At 46.6% G+C, this 19,361-nt stretch overlaps 1 protein-coding gene and 1 non-coding gene across 6 annotated transcripts in view; one reads left to right on the top strand and one right to left on the bottom strand.

Moving 5' to 3' along the window:
• The window catches only part of LOC140636996 (uncharacterized), a 38,423-nt gene extending 20,285 nt beyond the window's left edge, over window positions 1-18,138 (bottom strand). Inside the window, exons 1-9 of one of the 5 annotated variants that reach the window (XR_012034257.1) lie at window positions 18,069-18,138; window positions 13,692-14,376; window positions 12,618-12,926; window positions 10,932-11,112; window positions 10,420-10,532; window positions 10,063-10,104; window positions 9,469-9,576; window positions 8,513-8,622; window positions 4,107-4,369 (exon numbers count right to left, since the gene is read on the bottom strand). Coding sequence is in view for 1 of the 5 variants with exons in the window: in XM_072832945.1 (XP_072689046.1) it covers window positions 8,513-8,622; window positions 9,469-9,576; window positions 10,063-10,104; window positions 10,420-10,512 (353 nt within the window). In the remaining 4 variants the exon portion in view is untranslated. The other 4 variants (XR_012034259.1, XR_012034256.1, XR_012034258.1 and 1 more) reach the window with 4 other exon arrangements.
• LOC140608913 (U6 spliceosomal RNA) lies at window positions 9,465-9,567 on the top strand. Its single transcript, XR_012010910.1, has one exon. It is a non-coding gene; the product is annotated as a U6 spliceosomal RNA (small nuclear RNA).
• Window positions 18,139-19,361: the final 1,223 nt, after the last annotated feature.

The raw sequence follows: 19,361 nt of genomic DNA, 5'->3' as shown, positions 1-19,361 counted from the left end.
TGGGATGGAGTCCCACGGTGGGCTCCATGCTCAGCGGGGAGTCTGCTTCTCCCTCTCCTTCCCCCTCCCCTCGAGCACACACTCTCTCTCTGAAATAAATATATAAAGTCTTGCAAAAAACAAAAATAAGTTTCTATTTCTGAAGTATTTATTTTGTTCCCAGTATTATGCTAAGCGTTCTGTGCGCACTGCGGTAATAAATCTTCACCACAGCACAATGAAGCCTACAATCATCCTCATTCTGCTGATTAGGAAATTTAGGCACGGAGTTTAAAGAGCTAAGAAACTTATTCCAAAGCACATGGCTAGTAAGTGATCAATCCACGCGTCCCAGACTGGAGTCTAACTTCAACAGGTCTCATCCATGGTTACAAACGGTGTTCACACCGGCTCGGACTTCACTTTTCTAGGATCTAGCATTCCCCTGCCACACATGTTGCTCCTGTAGTTGACACAAAATTAGCAGGTGTTCTTTGAACTGGATCCTAATTCACTGGTCATTCAAGTGGATTGCTGATTGGTTTACCAAGCACCCCAATTCCTTCTCTACTTGGTAAAGCATGAAGTGGATTGAACACCTCCCATGTGCCAAGCACATCAATCTGCCAGAGAATCCGAACACAGAAACTTTCCTTCCATGTCTATGGTCCATCATCTGTGGGGAGACACACCTTGCGAAGTAAGGTACAGCATTTCCAAACCGTGTGGAACATCATTGCGTAGACGACCAATTACTCTGGGACCATAGTAAAGAATTCTCGGGACCCCTGGGGGGCTCAGTGGTTGAGCATCTGCCTTTGGCTCAGGGAGTGATCCTGGGGTTCTGGGATCGAGTCCCACGTCGGACTCCCTGCATGGAGCCTGCTTCTCCCTCTGCCCCTCCCCCCATCTCTCATGAATAAATAAATAAATCCAAAAAAAAAAAAAGGAAAAAAAAGAATTCTCTTCTGGAGTCACCAATTTGAGTCCAGTTTGGAGAAATGGCTGTATCTAGTATGCAAAATAATGCCAATAACTGGGATGATAATCTAATGTAAATTATTTCCACTGCCAATCTTTCCAAAGAGACTTTAAGACTGTTTTTTTAAAGTCTTAAAGTGATTGCCTTTGTTTTGCAGCGAGTTGTTAGAGAAGCGGTGGCTTCTTTTTTTAAGTAACTTTAAGACTTTTATTGTTTTTTATTTTTTTAAAAGATTTTATTCACATTTCAGACCACATTTCAGACTGGACGTGTAGAGAGTAAAGCCTGGACGGGGACAGTCATGGAGCTGGCTAACCTCGGCTCTAAGCGGGGACACTAACTCAGCAGGTCCTCGGGGGCCGGAGATGCACGGTGGTCCCCGCCCCACCCCGGGGCTGCACCATCACATCTTCAGGCCCAACTCCCGATTCATAACATCAGGGTCCCCTTCCCCCGAGGACCCTGCAGGAAGGCTAACTCTTCTGAGAGCTGTCTCCTGCTTGAAGCCCGAAGACCAAGTACGGGCCCCCCACTATCCGTAGGCAGAGGGTCCCTGTAAACACACTTGTCAAGCTGACATGGCTTAACGTGAAGACAGTCGCTGCCACTACGTTGGATGCCAAAATTGTGAAGTGTTTTCAGTCTCGAGAAATAACCCCCCTTAGGCTTTTTTGACACCTTGGGACGGTGTCGCTAATGGATGCGCAAAAGAAGATAAAGCACCTATGTCTGCAGATGCAGCTCAGAGCTCCGGCCGTCCTTGGGAGATGCCCAGGGTGCTGTCCCTGGGGGCCCGGCCGCAGCTTCTCTGCAAAACAAACGCTGAGTGCTATTTCTGCTCTGCACTTTTCTCCCCTCTAAGATGGGAAATCTTAAATGGGAAAATCCTCTGCAGACTTCTTTAAGTCATCGACAAAAGGTCTTGATAAAGCGAAGTGACACACTGCAGGTGCCGAGTTCGTGGTGGGGGGTAGAGGGGACACACCTGGCTTCAGAAGCGTTTAGGTTGAGGGATGGAGTTTCCAGGGATGTTCCTCAAAGGGGAGCCCCTTGTGCTCTCAGCCCTGCTGCCTTGAGTCCCCAGCCGCTGGGCCCTCGTGAAAATGTGCCACCGTAACATGGTGAGATGTCACATAAGCCATCTCAAACAAGCCCAGAGGCAATCCTGGGGTAGCAGGAGAAGAATAACCCCAGGTTATGTTGCTTAACCTATTGTACATTTTTAGGGGTGGTTCAAGAAGAAAATAAAGGAAGGCAAAGTCAGTCTACTCAGCACACACACCGCTCCCATCCGTGATCTCAAGAGATGAAGCTCATGTTCCTAAAGCAAACAACAAAGAAAGGATTTTGGACCTAAGTGGTGCTGAGCTCAGAGCAAAGGAAAAGAGGAGGGTGACTTCCCAAGGATCCTCAGTGGTTTTGTCTCCGGTTTCAACAGCTTTATCTTAAAAAACCACGTCTCTTAATTATTCAGGATGAAAGTAGAACACTTGGTAAGCCGTTTCCCCAAAATGCTCAGGCCTCTGGCATCAAAAAAATCAAATTGAAGAGTAAGGACTTAGAGGTAAGCTCAATAGCTCACAGCCGCTTCGTCTCAACCCAAATAATGCTTTCAAAAACTGGCGTATATTAAGTCACCAGGAGGACGCATCTGTGACAGTGCTCCGTGTAGCAGGGAATCCGTCGTTATCCGGATGCATCATCGAACTGAACTCACATCTCACCGTAATAAATCCTAGTGCAGCCCCCAGATGAGTCACACAGAGAAATACAGTATGGACTGAAATCCAACCATTTTTGCTTGTGTGGTAGGACACAGAAGCTATTTTGTTTCACAAGTATAACATGATGGTTTTTATGGGGGACGTGAAGAATAATTTATCCAGTGGGGGAGGAATGTAATTAGCTTGAATACAGAGTTTTGGAAGTGGGCCAGGACAACAGCCAAGTAACTGATAAAAAAAAAGAAAGAAGAAAGAAAGAAAAAGAAAGAAAGAAAGAAAGAAAGAAAGAAGGAAAGAAGAAAAAAGAAAGAAAAAAAAGAAAGAAAAAGAAAGAAAGAAAGAAAGAAGAAAGAAAGAAGGAAAGAAGAAAAAAGAAAAAAAGAAAGAAAGAAAGAAAGAAAGAAAGAAAGAAAGAAAAAAGAAAGAAAAGAAAGAAAAGAAGAAAGAAAGAAAGAAAGAAAGAAAGAAAGAAAGAAAGAAAGAAAGAAAGAAAGAAAGAAAGAAAGAAGAAAGAGAATTCCATTTTGGATATCAAAAATTAAAATGGTGTTCCCCTAGCTTATTCTGTTTTGAACATTGAAAAGTTGTGCTCTGATCAGTTAATTTGTATGTAGCAGTGTATACTCTCCTATACAATTACTGACCTATGCTTTAAAACACAACGCTTTGTTACAGACCCAAGCTGTCCATTTCTCTGATGGGTTTGAATAAAGTATTCCCTGTCTTAAAAAAAATAATAATAAAACTAAAAATAATAAAATAAAACAAAATAAAATAAAATGGCGTTCCCCTATAGAAGCTTGTATTCTCATGGTTGCTTTCTCCCCCCCATCCCAAGCAGAAATGCCACATAATAAGATACTAAGGAAGTATGTCAGAAATGACATTTGCTAAGCATCCGCTGTGTGGTAGGGACTGTATTGAACATTTTCCATTTTCACAATGACTCTGTGCCTGTCTGTACAGCCAGGCTCCATCCTCACCCCCCAAAAGGTGTGTCCTTTGGCCCTCTCGGAGCCTCCAAGCGATTCCCCTGCCTTATAAAGCACTTTCAGAGAAACAGACTTGGCAAGTAGCCTGAGCAGGATGGAATTAGGCTTGAGCTGTTGGGCAGAAAATTCTAGGGTCCCTGGTACCTGGATGATGGCCTAAACTGCAGGATGGATGCAAAGAGCGCGAGCTCCAGGAGAATGTGCCCCTTGACCCTGCACACTCCTCAGTGCGGAGCCTGGTACAGATCCCCAGGGACCACCACCCATTGCCTCGGCCTGAGGCTAGTGCTGTCAGACTGGGTGTGACTCCAAAGCTCATGCTCTTACCCACTGGGCTAAATAGTTTCGTAGAACCCAAGCATTTCAAATGTTTGAAAATTGCTAGTTGAACAAATGATTGCATGTGAGACCCAGTTTAGTTGTTGGAGTTTAGTAGAAAAACACTTGCATATTATCCATGAGACACAATTGAAAAAAGGTTGGGTTATAAAAGCAAAAGCACTCTGATCGTCATCATGTTTTCAAACATGTGACATCTGGTGAGACCGTCCATGAGGGGCATCTTGTGGCTCCGCCGTCCGTAAAGGCAGCTATTTCCCAGTGCACAGGTTCCAGCATGCTGGATTTTTTATCAGTGTGGGATTCAGCATTCTCTCCACGATAAGCCATCTCAAACAAGCCCAGAGGCAATCCTGGGGTAGCAGGAGAAGAATAACCCCAGGTTATGTTGCTTAACCTATTGTACATTTTTAGGGGTGGTTCAAGAAGAAAATAAAGGAAGGCAAAGTCAGTCTACTCAGCACCCAAATTTGCCTGGGCAGGACTTCCTGGTAACATGTCAAAGTATCGAGTCATTTGTATCATGTTTTAGTAAAATAATCTGTAGGGATAAAGGAGATGGACATTTAGAAGTTTGGAGAGTCTTTTTACAGTAGCAGAAAGGTGTTTTGGTTTTTTTAAATAATATTTTAAATGATTACAAAAGGTCTATGTTCTTTGGCAGTGATTTTCAAAATATGGAAATGTCACAATGAAAAATCAACCATAATCCTGCCGACCAAGACAATGACCAACAGTGTTTCATTGCACTTTTGCACACTAAGATCATTACCAATTATTCAATCACAGCACCTAACATTCCTATAAGCATTCTCCCACAGTATTAAGAATCCTCAGACATGGGATCTCTGGGTGGCTCAACGGTTTAGCACCTGCCTTTGGCCCAGGGCGTGATCCTGGAGTCCTGGGATCGAGTCTCACATTGGGCTCCCTGCCTGGAGCCTGCTTCTCGCTCTGCCTCTCTCTCTATCATGAATAAAGAAATAAAATCTTAAAAAAAAAAAAAAAAGAATCCTCAGACACAATCCATTTTAATAGCTACATAGTATCTTATCATGTAAAGGGTCTTTGGGATAGCAATTCACTTACAAAGTAACTCTATTGTTCTCATTTTGCTTGCGGGCTTTGTGTCTTCCAGTTGTTTGTTTTGCTTTTGTTTTTTTTTTTTTTTTTTGGTTGATGAATAAAACTGCCTTTATTTTCTTATTTTGCCTTCAATGTTATATTATGCATATATGTATATAATAAATAGACACATAAATATATTGTAAGAGGTAGGATAACTAAATCTAAGGGACGGATGTACTACGATGGTTCGACTACGTTGCTTTCTAAAACTGTGGGTTCAGCTTAAACACCGAATTTTCATTTCACCTCCACCACCAGCATGGTGCACTGTCATTTCTTTGAATATCATGATAACTGGTAAGTAAACGTGGCATCCCATTGCTGGAATCCGTACTCATTTTTGAAAAGGTGATTTAAACAAGTAAAATTTTGCCACATTTACCATTGAATGTATGAAAAGATCATTTTATCTGATTGTTAAAAATACTTCCTGACTTACAATCAGTGGTAAATACATGATAATATCTTTGAATTTACACTTCATTTAAACATTTTATTCTTTTTTTTTTTTTTTTTAATCAGAGTTGGAGATGTCCTTGGCCTGGTGTACAGAAAGGGCAGACTGTATGGTGCGTAGTCACAATTTGAACTTGAGTTAAAACAATTCCATTTTATACCTGAAAACCATATTCTTACACCCTCAAATTCAATTTCTTAAGAATCATTGTGGCTTCTCCCGCTAACTTCTTAACTTGGAAGCTCATCTCAATTTATCCTTTATACATTTATGACATTTCACTTTTGTTACACTTCCCACTTTCCGTTTTATTGCATGCCCTATGCTTATTTTTTCAAAACCTAATTTTTTGGAAGGCCTCAATGAAGATTATCCATTATCATTCAAGCTAACTCTATATTTAAAAACAAACAAACACAAAAGAAAAAGGAAACAGGTATGAGGATTAACAGCCTGGAGGGAGACTCATTTGCTAGAAAAGCATCTACACACCAACTTCAGCAGGATGTGGGATTTTTGCCACTGACTTTTTTCCATTCATGGTCTCACTTGTGAACAGTAGAAGCGTAGGGAGCTGGTTGGTGGTCTGCGCCTGTCCAGTCAATGCTGGGAAACTGTCAGGATTACAATGCTCCTTTGTTGGCTGGCTTGGCAGCAATGCCAAGAGCTGAATGGGCCACAGAGACTGAACCAGTTATGACGACTGCTTGGTCCTCTCAAATGACCAGAGGCCCTCCCACCTCTTTGCCCGGCCACCCTGGGATGACAGCGTGGATGTGGAGATGCTCCGAATCCTCCCACCAACGTTGTGCCGCATGTTGGCTAATGGAAAATTTTGGCTTCCTGATGATCAGTCTCTAATTCCGTAAGAGTTCTGATCTCACTTGAAACTTGCAAAAAAAAAAAAAAAAAGAAAAGAAAAGAAAAAAGAAACCCACCCCCCCCCCAAAAAAAAACAAAAACGCAGATTAACAAGATAAAAAGTATAACATGAAAATGGTATGGTATAATGATGTGCTAATCTCTCTCGCTGAAATTGTGTGGTGATTGTTGGCCATGGAAAAGAAAAGGATAAAAAACAAAAAATAAACTCAGAACAAAACCGAAAAGAAGCTCCCCAGGATGATATTCATGGGGGGAAAATCTGATCTGACCAATTTAAGTCATCGTGATTTTTTTCATGCTTATTTTTTGCCATATCGAATTTCCCAGAGCCCCAATTTTCAGACTTAGGTGCAACCCCCCAATAATACAAAAGCAGGAAACCGAACATTATGAGGCAGGTAGGACAAAAAAAGATGGCTAAACTAAAAGTGAGTTGTTTTTGTTTTTTTTAACAGCTCTCTGCTAGCCCAGACTCCTGGTTTTATTTAAGAAGCCCACTGCCTTTGAAAATACACAGGGTCTTTTCAATAGCAAAAGATCAAATGATGTTAATCAGGCAGTGGGGTCTAATCCTTTAATGCAGCTGTCTCTTTACATTATAAACATTCCAGCTATATAAGCTGGAACGATTTTTATCTTAGCTTGTCTTTCTTTCCTCTTCCTCCCTGCCCCCCCACCTCTGTCTTTCTCTGTTTCTCTGTCTCTAAATCCTAACTTTGCCGCGGTACAGGACATGCTTTACCCTACCTGCTTTCTAACCCCCCTCGAGGAACAATCGGTTGTGCCTTAGAACGAAGGCAGGCGAGAAGGTGGGGCATTAAGCACCTCCACCTCTCCGTCTCTATCCATGTTCCCCGTGCTCTCGGTTGGTCACTGGAGACGATGCTCTCTGGGGAAGATCGCATCTGCGGGGCACGACCCTAAGCTCAGGCCTCCCCCTGCACATCACCTCTCTTCTTTCTCAGCTGTTGGTTTGGCCTGATGGGTCCAGTTGCACTTTGCACACGTGTGGATGCCTTTGCAGCTGCCACCGACCGTGTTTTTTGAGCCCATTGCTTCCTTCAGGAATGCGATAATCATAGTTTGAATTCTGTGGCATGCTTTAGCCGGAAGAAGTGATCACGGTGGGAGGGAAGAGGACAGTTTTCTTCAGATATTTGATCTGACCTCCTGCTGAAGCGGGACTGGACTTCCACAGATATCAAACCCTCAGAGCAGCAATTCTTCAATGAGGGTGTGATGGTAAGTCGAGTCGTTTAGGGACCCCTTTCTCTGCTGAGATGCTGAGGATTACCAGCCTGCAGGGACACTCACTTGCTAGGACATCAACCACATACTGACTTCGCCAGGGGCTGATTGTATCTAGCGCCACTGCTGTCCATAGGAGCATGACCCATTTCTTAGGAATATTAGGATGCAAAAAATTGAGATCTGTCAAATGGGACTAAACATCCCACAAGATCAGCTAAACTATATATATTTTTCCTATCGTTTTATTCCTAAGGCCTCACAGGGCCTGACATGTGGCAGATGCTCCAAAATGCTCTTTGAAGTATTGTTTTATTTTATGAATTAAAAAGAAATGACTTTAGGAAGCAAATTTCATTTTAATAGAAGTGGAATGATCTAATAAGAAGCACCGTCCAAGGCGGGCCGTCAGGAGAGACAGTGAGTTCTCCATCTATGGAGGAATTCAAGCACAAGCTGGGGACTCTGATACATCGGCTGGATAGTCGACCGGGCCTGGGAAGCCAACAGAGCGGCAGCCAACTTGGCTCCAAGGCCAAGGGAAAAAAATTCCAAGCCTTCTTTCGTGACCACAAAGAGATTCATTACTTGAAAGGTATAAAAAGACGCATCCTGTAAAATCATCCGTTCAAACCAGGGGACCAAATCCTTGTGCCTTGTTTTCTGGGAGTTCTGTGTTGATGTTGAACCACAGCTTATTAAATCCTAAGTTTTTAATTTCTGTTTACAGTACTCCCAGATTTTTTTTTTTTTTTTTAAACTAAGAAACCATTCGTACCTTTGAAAGTCTCCACGAATTTGGCCTTCTCCTCTAGAGCCCCGTAGGAAGCTGATGCACGGAAGCCCAAAGCGGCAGCCTACGGGTCCGAAAAACCCAACTGCTTCTACCTGCAGAATCAAAAGCTCAGCGCACCTCTTGCTCACACTCCTTCCGAAGCCAACGGTTCAAATTAGCTTTAAGGGCGACCCCCAGGAGAGTACAACCATTTCTCGAAACACCAGAAGGTTCTAGGGATTTCTCTCCCTCCCCCCAACCCTCTGCCTTCTTCCTTCTCCTTTTCACCCTTTCTTCTTCTCTTCCTGCTGAATGGAGTTTGCCATCCGAGGGATGCATCCCGCCCTCATTAATGCGGAACATCTGCCGCCCATCAGAGGCAAGTAGCCGAGTAGCAGGAGGGGCAGGAGGGGCAGGCCTGGGCCCAGCCCGCAGGTGGCCGTGGTGATCTCCTGGAGAAGAGCGCCACCTCTCATCGGGGACCTGTGCGGCTGCCCTCGGGCCGGAGTCTGACGACCTATCCCCGGACCAGTGGCTCTGTCTGTCCACCAGCCTTTCCCTGTTTGCACAGCATCTGATGACTTTGTCCACCAACAGCGGCGGAGTCCCTGACACTGTGCATCCCATCCTGCCTGCCTTAGGGAGAGCGCATAGGAGGTGGGTGCTCTGGAAACAAAGCCTGGGCTCCCTCTGTCCCTATGTTCTGTCCCCATCTGTGAATCCCCATTTAAGGGCCATGGGTGGGGTGCCTGGGATCCCTGGGTGGCTCAGTGGTTTAGCGCCTGCCTTCAGCCCAGGGTGTGATCCTCGAGACCTGGGATCGGGTCCCATGTCGGGCTCCCTGCAGGGAGACTGCTTCTCCCTCTGCCTGTGTCTCTGCCTCTCTGTCTCTGTCTCTCTCTCTCTCTCATTAATAAGTAAATAAAATCTTAAAAAAAAGTAATAAGGTCCATGGGTACCTGCCTCTGCAGCGCACGTACTACAACTGGAGCAATACAGGATGAGCGTCTCCCCTGTGCAAGGATGACATGCAAATTCGTGAAGCGTCCCATCTTTTTAGGAAGTGCCTAGAATGTCTCAATTAAAGAATATATTTTAAAAAAATTTAAAGATTTTATTTATTCATGAGACACACACACACACACACACACACACACACACACAGAGGCAGAGACACAGGCAGAGGGAGAAGCAGGCTCCATGCAAGGAGCCTGATTCGGGACTCGATCCTAGGACTCCAGGATCACGCCCTGGGCCAAAGGCAGGCGCCAAAGTGCTGGGCCACCCAGAGATCCCCCCAAATTTTTTTTAAAAGAATATATTCTCTTGGTTCTGCTATGATGGCCCCAGACAGTGTTAACTTCCTCTTTTTTTTTTTTTTTTTTTTCCTATTGTGGGTTTTGATTGTTTTGTTTTTGCCCCCGCCAGAAATTGGTTTTATGTGATGTGCCCAGGTCTTAGGTTCCTGGGAACCTATGGAAAAAAATTCCCTAAAACATCACAAATTTCCATAAGACATCAAACATAATAAAAAGCAATGGAAAATGTGTCACCTGTGTCTCAGTCTGGACTGGTCTTAAAAAATTCTGGATCTTCTGAATAAAACAAATAACCAAATGTTAAATTCAGATTAAGAAATGTTCCTCAGCATGATGGGGATCTTAGAGGTCTTCTGGGGTCCTCCTGTTACACATGGGGACCCCGGGGTCCAGAGCGGTGCAGTGACTCCGTCATACACTTGCCCTGTTACTCCACACCCACTGACGACCATCCTAGGGCCCTTTCTTTGGGGCCACTCTTCCCCCACTTGGGTTCACAGAAGTTTGCAGCTTAGAGGGTACTGGAAAGATTGGGACTGTATAAACACTGACAGCCTAAGATATTAGGCTGCATTTGAACAGATTTCTTACCTCTATGCATCCACTGTGTTCTGTTTGTGTTGATAAAGTACAGATCTCTCTTTGACACGCAAAAAAACACAGGTGTTGATTCTCAATAGTCATGTAGATCACTGCGTGTATCTCTAAAATCGTTCATGTAAAATATTTGAAAAAAAAGCATTTTAGATTCTTCTTCTTTTTACAGCAAGTTGTAAGTAGGTATAAAAACAGATGCCTTTATGTGTTATTTGATGTTCATACGGTTCTTCCTAAATAACATGCTTGATTTTTAACAGAAGTTCTTGGAGATGATGTATTCTGAACGCCAGTGGTAGACTGGTGGTGTAATACATTATTTGCTATAAAGCGGTGCTGCCATTGCAGGAGAAAGGCAATGGGCTAATGGGCAATGGACTCTGGGTTTGAGTCCAGTGTCTGCCGCTTAGCTGCTCTGAGACCTAACCCAGGTTACTACACTCTCTGGTGGAGGCATAACCCGAAAATTCTTTGAAATTTATAAATCGAATTTAAGTGAGAATTACCATGGCTGGGGCGCCTGGGTGGCTCAGCAGTTGGGCGTCTGCCTTGGGCTCAGGTCATGACCCCGGGGTCCTGGGATCCAGTCCTGCATCGGGCTCCCAGGCAGGGAGCCTGCTTCTCCCTCTGCCTGTGTCTCTGCCTCTCTCTCTGGGTCTCTCAGGAATACATAAAAGAAATCTTTTTCTAAAAAAAAAAAAAAAAAAAGTATTACTCTCTGGTGAATTTGCACAACCTACCTAAGCTCGACGTCCTGAGGGAATACTGATTAATGCACATCTTACGGGGTTGTGTTAAGATTAAATGCAGTGACATATCCAAGGTCCCAGGTGGGATGCTCAGCTCCCCAGCAAATAAACCTCCATTTATTTTAGTATGAGAAGATTCCTGGCTCTTGCTGTTCTTATGGTTCTATGGGATAGATAACCTGGAATATTTGGGTGTATAAACCCTCAAAACATTTTACCTAGGTCTCTGTCACCTATACATAGAGCTGTAGCTGAGACTTCACCTCCAAGGACATGGAGCAAATTCGAGTGTCATGAACAAACAAAAAAACAACAAAGAACAAAACCCACAGTTAACAATAAGGATTCACAAGTTTGAGAGCTGAACCCAAGAATAACTGCTCTTTATTCTGACCTTATCACTCCTGTCTTCAGAACTACTCCAAGCTAAGAATCAACTTCAGGATGTCTTCTTGACTCTACACCTGGAAAGTGTTCCCAATAATCTCACACCCTTTTTAAATATACAGTCTTACAAATGTCATATATATGTGTCCTTTTTTTCATTCTCATCACAGATATAACTTGCTCTTTTTCCTTTATTTTTGCTTTTACTTCTTTCCCCCTTTATTTTTACTCCATATCCTCTTTTAGATCATGAACTTCACAAAGGCTGAGCTCCTGTTTGGTTTTTCCCCCCACTATACCCCATGTGCAAGTTCTGTAAATGCTCCAAAGACCAGTAATGCCCTGACATTGCATCAACTTGCTTTCACCCTGCTCCTCTTTACCTCCTTGTTGCAGGTATGTCCTTGGGAAGTTTGCTGGAGCTCTCTGAACCTTAGCTTCTTTGTTCATAAAATGAAGACAACCTTGCAAAGTTGCAGTGAGACTTTTAAATACTATCTGGAGGGTTGCCCAGGTGGCTCAGTGGTTGAGCATCTGCCTTCAGCTCAGGGCGTGACCCTCGGGTCCCGGGATCGAGTCTGACATGGGGCTCCTTGCATGGAGCCCGCTTCTCCCTCTGCCTGTGTCTCTGCCTCTCTCTCTGCATCTCTCATGGATAAATAAAATCTTTATAAAAAAAATAAAAATAAACAACTAAACAAATAAATAATATCTTGAAAGCCCTTAGCACATAATAAGCCTCCAATATCAGGTCACTATCAGTGTTTCTGTAGGTTTTCTACTAGCATGATGGTCACCACCATCATTGAGGCCATCAACTCTGTACCTCAGATTCCCAAGAACCAAAGAAAAACACGGGAAAGGAGATAGGAAAAGCCAGGGAAGCGTGGGGAGAGCAGAAAGTTGACACTCAGTGGAAACTAGCGAGTACAGGGCAGTGGTTCCCAGATCCAGAAAGAACCAGAAAGAACACTGGTGGGATGGTGCCCCCTTGTGCCCATCCTCTGAGACTACAGGTGACACCTGTGGCAGGCGGGGAGTCCTGGCCAAAGGCACCTGCAACAAGCTCTCCTTGGGTCCACCCGGAGGCTGGGGACGGGCCGCCGTCCCCCGTGCCCCCAACAAGGAGGTGTGCACCCCGGTCTGCTCAACAGCCCTTGGCCAGGTGGCTGCTTGAGGCCCTCTGTGCTTGCAGAGCAGCTCAATGGCTCCTAGGCGGCGATGAACGGGCTGATCCCGAAGCAGCAGAGGACACGCCACGATGCTCTGAGACTTGCAAGTTGAACCGAGTCCTCGGCCTGCACGGAGAAATTTTTTTTTCCTCTTCTCAAAATCAGGAAGAAAATGGTCACCATTGGTGGAAGCCTAAAGAAAGACAGATTATCGGGGAGTGCAGGCACCGCCGAGGATCCCCAAGCTGGAACGGGGTGGAGGCGTCGGGCGGTGCAGACGCGGGGTCCCGCATCCCTGGGACACAGCAAGTCCCGAGCCACCACCCTTCTGGCCTTCGTTCGCCCGTCTCGGGTGGGATCTGGGAGGACAAGCTGATCCCAGCCCCAGGGGGAACCCGGGTGCCCCAGGACCGGGCCGCAGGTCCTGCAACCTCGAGGCCAGGTCGGCCGTGGCTCAGCATCTTGGACCCGGAGGCGCTGGGAGGATGTGACGGCCGGACTGCCGTCTTTCGGCAGGACACCCCCCTGCCGGACCCCGTCGGCCTGCTGGCTGGACGAGCCGAGAGATGCTTGGATGGGTGCTCCCCGGGGACGGCGGGCCTGGCAGCAAGGGAGCCCCCGGGGCACGCACGGGCCCACCGCTGCCCCGGAGCCACGCTGCCACCTGCCTCCAGCACAGGCCGTGCGGCCCAGAGAGCCTGCGGGGACTGAGAGGGCACCGGGCCAGGCTGAGAAGCGCTGGCCAGGCTCAGGCCCGGGCCCCCCGAGTCACGCCTCGAGTTCCTGGCCTGGGCCACTCTGCTACAGATTGGGGAACAGGTCCTTAAAACAAGTCATTGGTTTGGTAGCCTGCAAACAGCCTCGCTACCCCGGGCTCCCCCCTCGCCTCCCCAGCTACACCGTATCCCCCCCCCCCGGGAACCCCTCCGTCCGGTGTCCCCATCCTCAGAAAACCAACCGACAACCGGCTCGGGAGCTCAGGCCCGAGCTGCTGCAGTCGGAGAATGTCCAAGCTCGAGCCGGACGCAGAGGACGAGGCAGGGGCAACACAGCGGCTGAAGGTCCCGGTGGAGCCGTGGAAAGCTCCGGTCCCTGAAGACGGACGTCGGTGGAGACCTGCAGCCTCCCGGGAGGACCGGCGGGAGGAACCGTTTGCTCCGACCGTGGAGAGCAGAACAACACGGGGATGTCGTCCTTGGCCACACAGAGACCACCCCCCCCAACCTGCTCGCCACCCTGGGGACTGCAGAGGTGACTGTCACGCCTTGTAGTGGCCAGTGGCTTGGAGCCACGCTGGAAGAAGGCTGAAGAAGGCACATCCCCCGGCCACGTCAGGGCCACCCTGCGGCCACCACAGGCCGCTTCAGCAGGAAGCCTTCAGGGCCTGTGGTTCCGGGGCAAGCAGCCCACCCCGACGTCTTTGTGGCAACTGCTACCCTGGGCCACGGGCCAGAGAAGTGGCAAAGCAGGAACAAAGCCCAACCTCCTCCTGAATCAACGTTCCTTCTATGACATTCCTTCGCTCCCACACCTTCCAGGCATGAGCTGGGTCCTGGCTCTGCTTTTGCCAGGTCATCTCAAGGGTCAACACCTTCCTTTAATGCCCCTGTCCGTCCAGGGCCACGCTTGGGAGCTTTCCTATGCTACAAAGAAAGAAAGAAAGAAAGAAAGAGGGGTTACATGTAAAACTTTTTTTTTTTTTTTACTCGTTTTAATATAAACATACCATCGGTTCTCTGCTACTGGAAAAGGAATAAGGAATTTGTTTGTAAGCATTTTCTCCTTGGCCACATAGGCCATGGCTCCCTAACCTCAGCACTCGTGACCCTTGGTGCTGGGAGCCTGGCCTGTGCTTGTAGAATCTAGCAGCAGTCCTGGCCTCTGCCCACTACATGCCACCCCCACTCTGTGACAACCAAAAAAAGTCTCCCAACTTGGCCATGTGTTCCCTTGAGGCCAAATCACCCCGAGGCTTGGCATCCCTGGTAACGATCAACTATTAACTCCCTTTAATCCGTAAAGATACAGCAAGCAGAAGCAGTGTTTCCTCTCTGAATATCTCTAGGGGGGAAAAAAAAACAAAAAACCTTGGATTTTGGTGTCTCTGCTCTTTGTCAGCTCCTAACGCGTCCTTATGATTGTTGTCAGGGAGAATTTTCTCAATCGATCTGTCACCATCCGTTCTCTTCCCCAGTATTTTACCTAAATAACGGTTTGCGGAAGCTGCTTCACGCCTAGGCTCTCACTTATCCGCACGGTGATGGGAAGCAGGGACCGATGGCCTGCTGCGGGGGGGGGGGGGCAGCGGATGTCCCAGGGGGACAGAGACACAGAGGGCAACAGTCCGCAGCCACTGTTCACTGGCTACGAGCCTTAGGCCAGTTGCTCAGCTCGTGCACAGTGCGGTGCTCTCATCGGCAACGTGGGACTTGTCTCGGAGAGAGGCCGAGAGGACTGAAACGGGGAGAGCTCTGCTGCACACACGTCACTCGCGGAGGCCTGGCCCACGGCAGCTTGTGCCGAACACCCAGACCGGAGTGTCGTGTGCTGCTGCTACACCAAAGCAATGTCTTCACTCTGCCCTTTAAGGGTCTGATCGCCAGAAACATCCTCAGAGCTGACCCAGTTTGGCAGACAATTTCAGGATATTCACGGATTTGCCTCAAGTGTGCACTGAGCCCGAGGAAGAGTCTACCAACTTCATCTCTCCTTCTAACTGACTTGGGCACATGGTGCCAAATAGTTTTCCTTGCCCATGGCTTAAAATGGGCAACCCTTCTGCAGGAGCAAATTGATGCCTATTTCCCCCCAGTGCTACAGATTGGCCAACAGGTCCTTAAAACAAGTCGTTGGTTTGGTAGCGTGCAAACAGCCTAGCCAATTTCCCTTCAAAAAAAATAAATAAAAAAGAAGAAAGAAAGAAAGAAAGAAAGAAAGAAAGAAAGAAAGAAAGAAAGAAAGAAAGAAAGAAAGAAAGAAAGAGTAAAAGGGTAATTGGTAAAAAGGGGTGGTCAAGGTCATCCAACATGATTAGTCGCTCTATCGGTTTCCTATCCCTGCTATAACGCATCACCACAAACCTAGAACACTGAATCCAACACCAATTCATTATCTAACAGCTCCGGAGGTCACAAGTTCAAAACAGGCCTCACGGGGCTAAAATAAAGGTGTTGGCCAGGCTGCGTTCTTTTCTGGAATCTAATGGTCCTGCCTTTTCTGAGTTGTAGAGATTGCCCAGGCTGCTGGGCTCATGACCTCCTCCCATCTTCAAAGCCAGCGATGGCCAAGTAGACTCTCACAGGGCATCGCTCCGGTACTTAATCTTCTGTCTCTCCCACGTTCAAGGACCCTTGTGACTACATTCGGCCCGTCTGGATAATCCAATATGACCCCCCATGTCAGATCTAGCTGCTTAACAAACTGGATTCCAACTGCTGCTATTCCCCTTATGCCGTGTAATTCGCAGGCTCCGGGCATCAGCGGACAGACATCCCTGGGAGGCCACTCGTCCATGTGCTATAGTCACTTCCTTCCTGGTAGTTTTGATGACAGGGAAAGAACAAGCCCTGTTACAGGTCCTGATCAATCTTTGGAGTTTAGAAAAGCAAAACGTTGACAGTACTTTTTGAATTGTCATAACCGTTTATTTTTGGATACTGAAAGCCCCTCAAAAATCCATTATCTGATCGCTGGGTGTTATATAAGACGGACGAATCGCTGACCTCTACCTCTGAAACCAGTAATCCATTACGTTAATTAATTGAGTTTAAGTAAAATCTTAAAATATTTTAAAAAACCCATCATCATCTCTCAAATAGGGCCTCTCAGAAACTACACATCTGCGGGTTCATCATTTCTCATCACCTTAATGTCTTCTAACTCCTGAAAACTTTGGCAGCTGGAGACATTCCTTTAGCTCACTACACAAGGCATAGAGAACTGCCCTGTATTTTGTAAAGCACATTGCACACACCAGGAGAGCAAGCCATGAAGACTAAATAAAGCTGGCACGAATGGGGAAATCAAGGCACCACTGGCCAAAGAAGGGACAAGGCCACTGGGAAAGAGACTATACAGGTTGCACCGTACATTTACCACCTGGCTTGCCGTGCCATCTCTAGAATGTTCCTCATTACATCCTTCTGCAAGTCAAACACCCTCATCTTTCTTATTCCTCTGGACCTTGCGTTTGTCTTTGTTCTCCTCCAGGGGACCTGACGGGTTGGTCTCCGATCCTTCCTTCACTTAGCACCACCTAGCACCATAAAAACAGCTTCTCGTTCCTCATCCTAACCACTTTCAATACACGCCCCACTGGCCTTGGCATTCATTTGGTGCTTCGTCATATTTACTCCTGGTGCCTCACTCTCCAAAACAAGAATCTTATGCCCTCACTCTTCATGACCATGCAGTGCCTTCTCCTCCATTCGCAGATATTCTGGTTTCCTCTCCTCCAAGAAGCATGGTAAGATTGCACACCACAGCCCCACTTTAGAGTCAGATATGGTGGGGTTGCTTATTTTGGTCGATGACATGTAGAAGGGTGCTCTGTCACGTCCAGGGACAGGCTTCAAGAGGCTTGACGGCACTCTCCCCCACCCCCAGTCTCTACCATAGAGGAGCACGCAGCGCTCCCCAGCTTCCTGGATGAGTTAGAGCAGCACCCCCAGGGCTCAACAGCAGGGCTAGATATTTAGCAAGTGAGAAACAAGCCTCTGAGGTGACAAAGGGCTGCAATACAGAAGCTTCATGTTACTACAACGTAACCCAGTTACTATTTCAGTGAGAAAATAGAAGCAACCAGAAGACACCTCTACAACCCCCAGACCGCATCTGCCATTAATTAGTCCCTATATACGCTCCTTCCTCCTGTACTACTGGGTAAATTCTCCGCATTCCTAAAGCTAATCTTTCAACTTGTACACTGGACTGCATCCTCTTTTATCTACTCAAGGCCATATTCCAGCATCTCTCTCCTTTGTCTCTCACATCATCAGGTTTTTACTCGTTACCAGATTACCTCTGTCAGTAAATACACATACTACAATATCTCCTTTCTTAAGAAATTTCTTTTGGGATGCCTGGGTGGCTCAGTGGTTGAGCGTCTGCCTTCAGCTCAGGGTGTGATCCTGGAGTCCTGGGATCGAGTCCCACGTCGGGCTCCCTGCATGGAGCCTGCTTCTCCCTCTGCCTGTGCCTCTGCCCCCCTCTCTCTCTCTTTCATAAATGAATAAATTTTTTAAAAATTTTTTAAAAAAAGAAAAATAATTCTTTTTTTAAGACCCACGTCTCCTCTCGTAGCTCCATTCTATTTGAAGTGAGTCACAATACTCACTCCTGTTTTCTCTGGAATGATCTCTAGGTAGGATACTGCGTGCCCTTCTATATCGACGCTACCTTCATCACCAGCACAAATGACACTGAATTTGCTAAGTCTAGTCATCAAATCTCAATCCTCTGTGACATAACATTGACTTGGTTGACCACTTGGCGGGGGGCGGGGGGGGGGCAACTTTATCTTCAGAGACTGGGTCTTGTCTGTGTCAGCTCTTCATTTATCGCAAGTTCACTGTAGGAATTTTGTAAGCCAACAGCATATGGGATGATAGTTCTTAATAACCCAATAAAGAGGGACACCTGGGTGGTTCAGTGGTTGGACATTTGCCTTTGGCTCAGGTCATGATCCTGGGGTCCCGGGATGGAGTCCCACCTGTGCTCCCTGCAGGGAGCCTGCCTCTCCCTCTGCCTGTGTCTCTGCCTTGCTCTCTGGGTCTCTCATGAATAATAAAATCTTAAAAAAAAAAAAAAAGCCCAATAAAGAAACAGCATACTCCAAACCAATGATAGTTTGGTTAATCACACTATTGTGAAGATGAAAGAAATAAAGCCCAAATTTACCTGAAGTGTCCCTTTATACCAGCTGATACTCAGGACAGCCGGTTTCCTCAACCAAGCGCTGATGTCCGCTGTTGCTAGAGCGTGTTGCTAGGGAACAATGAAGCCCCTATTGATGGGCAAGAGGGTCTCCTTGACCTGCCACTTGGCTCAGGTTTTGCTACTGAATGGCTATTGCCACTGAGGCTCACAATTGTCCAAACAGCAGCAGGAGCTAATTGCTCCACGATCTTTAAGAGCTGGTGAGATCAGCAAAGAAAATCACCTTGCCTAGGCCAAGTGCTCTCCGAGGGTCCTTGCAGTCTCTTGGTGTTTATGGTCTCAGTGGCCACGTGCTGCAGTAGCTTCTTTGTATGTTTTTACCGAGAAGCTCTCAGGCAGCCCCTCTGCAGCCGAGCTCTGAGGGCTTATACACAACTGCAGATGAGATGACAATATCCTGTCTCCGCTTACTTTATTCTTTTTTTTTTTTTTAAGATTTTATTTGTTTATTCATGAGAGAGAGAGAGAGAGAGACAGACAGAGAGACAGGCAGAGGGAGAGGCAGGCTCCATGCAGGGAGGACATGGGACTCAATCCCCTGGTCTCCAGGATCAGGCCCTGGACTGAAGGTGGCACTAAACCCCTGAGCCACCGGGCTGCCCTTACTTCATTCTTAACCAAAACAACATCACTCTTAAAAAAAAAAAAAATTCATTTTTGTCATAAACAAGTTGATTTGAAAAATCATAAC

This window comes from Canis lupus, chromosome 1, assembly GCF_048164855.1.
Source record: "Canis lupus baileyi chromosome 1, mCanLup2.hap1, whole genome shotgun sequence".
Taxonomy (NCBI): Eukaryota; Metazoa; Chordata; class Mammalia; order Carnivora; family Canidae; genus Canis; species Canis lupus.
The sequence above is the reverse complement of the archived record's forward strand: the minus strand, read 5'-3'. Positions and strand labels throughout refer to the sequence as shown.